This window comes from Austrofundulus limnaeus, unplaced genomic scaffold (assembly GCF_001266775.1).
Source record: "Austrofundulus limnaeus strain Quisiro unplaced genomic scaffold, Austrofundulus_limnaeus-1.0 Scaffold288, whole genome shotgun sequence".
Classification (NCBI taxonomy): domain Eukaryota; kingdom Metazoa; phylum Chordata; class Actinopteri; order Cyprinodontiformes; family Rivulidae; genus Austrofundulus; species Austrofundulus limnaeus.
The window spans coordinates 662,217-663,932 of record NW_013952690.1 but is presented as its reverse complement, the minus strand read 5'-3'; the positions used below and the strand labels follow the sequence as shown (position 1 = coordinate 663,932).

Here is a 1,716-nt window from a genome sequence, read left to right as displayed (position 1 = left end):
GGTTGAACCTGATGTGAACAGGTTCTGATGTTGGTTGAACCTGATGTGAACAGGTTCTGATGTTGGTTGAACCTGATGTGAACAGGTTCTGATGTTGGTTGAACCAGATGTGGACAGGTTCTGATGTTGGTTGAACATGATGTGAACAGGTTCTGGTGTTGGTTGAACCTGATGTGAACAGGTTCTGGTTTAGGATTGTCTTTTTTTGTTCTGGTTCCAGGTGTTCTGTCGCTGCTGCTGGATGAGAACTCAGCTTCCTGTCCATCAGAACAGCTCAGAGTTTTGTTCTGTGAGAACTCTATCATCCGGCCCGGTTCTGGTCCAACATCATCCAGCAGAGAAGCTGCTCAGGTACAATAATTATAAATCATTTAGATTTCAGAAGGCTTCAGTAAAACTATTAAACTGCAGGCAGGTTTTTACACGTTTATTTATTTATTTGTAAAGTTTCTATATTTTACTTCCTGACCTGCCTCTGCCCAGATGTTATAGATATAAAAACATGAATAAAAACCTGTTAATCTGTCAGATTATTTATCTAACCATTCTCACCAGCAGAGGTCTGCTGTCAGCTTCTCTTTAAGATTATTAAAACCAGAATAAATTCTGGGTTTGGACCACAGAACCAGGATGTTAGTTTACCTTAAACTCAGGATGATTGCACTCAGAGTTTGCTCTGACAGGCTGAACATGGAAACCATTAAATATGGTTGATGTTTTGTTGTTGCAGACTTTCTCGTCTCAGCTGGGAAAGATGCGTCAGAAGTTGGAGACGTCCCACAGCCCTCTCTGCTTCACACTCGTCACGTTACACGGTGGGAAGGACCGCTGCTGTGGGGCCCTGAAGGCTCTGAGGTCCGTGGGCGTCAGCGTGGACGAGGCGTACTGCCTGGCCGGGGCCCCGCGGAGCCCCATCCTGTCCCTGCTCCGACCTCACTTCCTGCTCAGTGACGGCTGCAGCGGCTCGGAGGATTGATGGAAGAATGATCAGTACCTGTCAGGAAAACCTCTGCCTTTAAACAAGAGTAGAAATCCTCCGAAGGAAGCCAGAGTTTTAGATCATTTTCATGAAGAGCCAGGCTGCTGAAAGTCCTTCAGTTCATCCAACAAAGCTGCTTCCTGTTCACAGCTTCCTGCTTCGTGCTGATTTTTATTGTACCACTAGTTTTGTGCAGGCTGACTCCTCATTACTCATTGAAAAATATTCAGCTTTTAATGCCCATCTACAGTCTGGATGTTTTTAAACCAGAGATTTTCTGCTGTTTGAACACCTGATTCACGCACAAATAAAAAACGGAGCTACGGAATAGTCCTACTGAGCCCGCGAGGGGATACGGTTTTTTCTTTTTTCCTTTTGCATTCCCTCGCAATAACTTTACATTCCCTCGCAATACTTTTGCGTTACCTCGCAATATTGTTTTGCGTTCCCTCGCAATACTTTTGCGTTCCCTCGCAATACTTTTGCGTTACCTCGCAATATTGTTTTGCGTTCCCACGCAAAAGATTGTTTTGTCTATGAACTGAATTAAATCAGACTTTTATTTTGAAATATCCGGTAACCAAAACAGGATGTGTCGCCACAAGTTCGTGAAATTGACATTGATGTTGTGTGGTTGTACTGTGTTAAAATATCGACTTATGACGTACTTCCATGCATATTTGTGTGATATATTCATTCTGAAGCTGAATTAAAGCAGTAGGCTAACTCGCTAATGG

General features: G+C 43.6%; 1 protein-coding gene across 1 annotated transcript in view; it reads left to right on the top strand.

The window, feature by feature from the left end:
* The window catches only part of LOC106526683 (cytosolic 5'-nucleotidase 1A), a 12,396-nt gene extending 11,084 nt beyond the window's left edge, over positions 1–1,312 (top strand). The window contains exons 5-6 of the mRNA XM_014021345.1: positions 221–351; positions 731–1,312. Coding sequence (XP_013876799.1) covers positions 221–351; positions 731–976 — 377 coding nt within the window. The 3' untranslated portion in view covers positions 977–1,312. The remainder of the gene's footprint in view (positions 1–220; positions 352–730) is intronic.
* Positions 1,313–1,716: the final 404 nt, after the last annotated feature.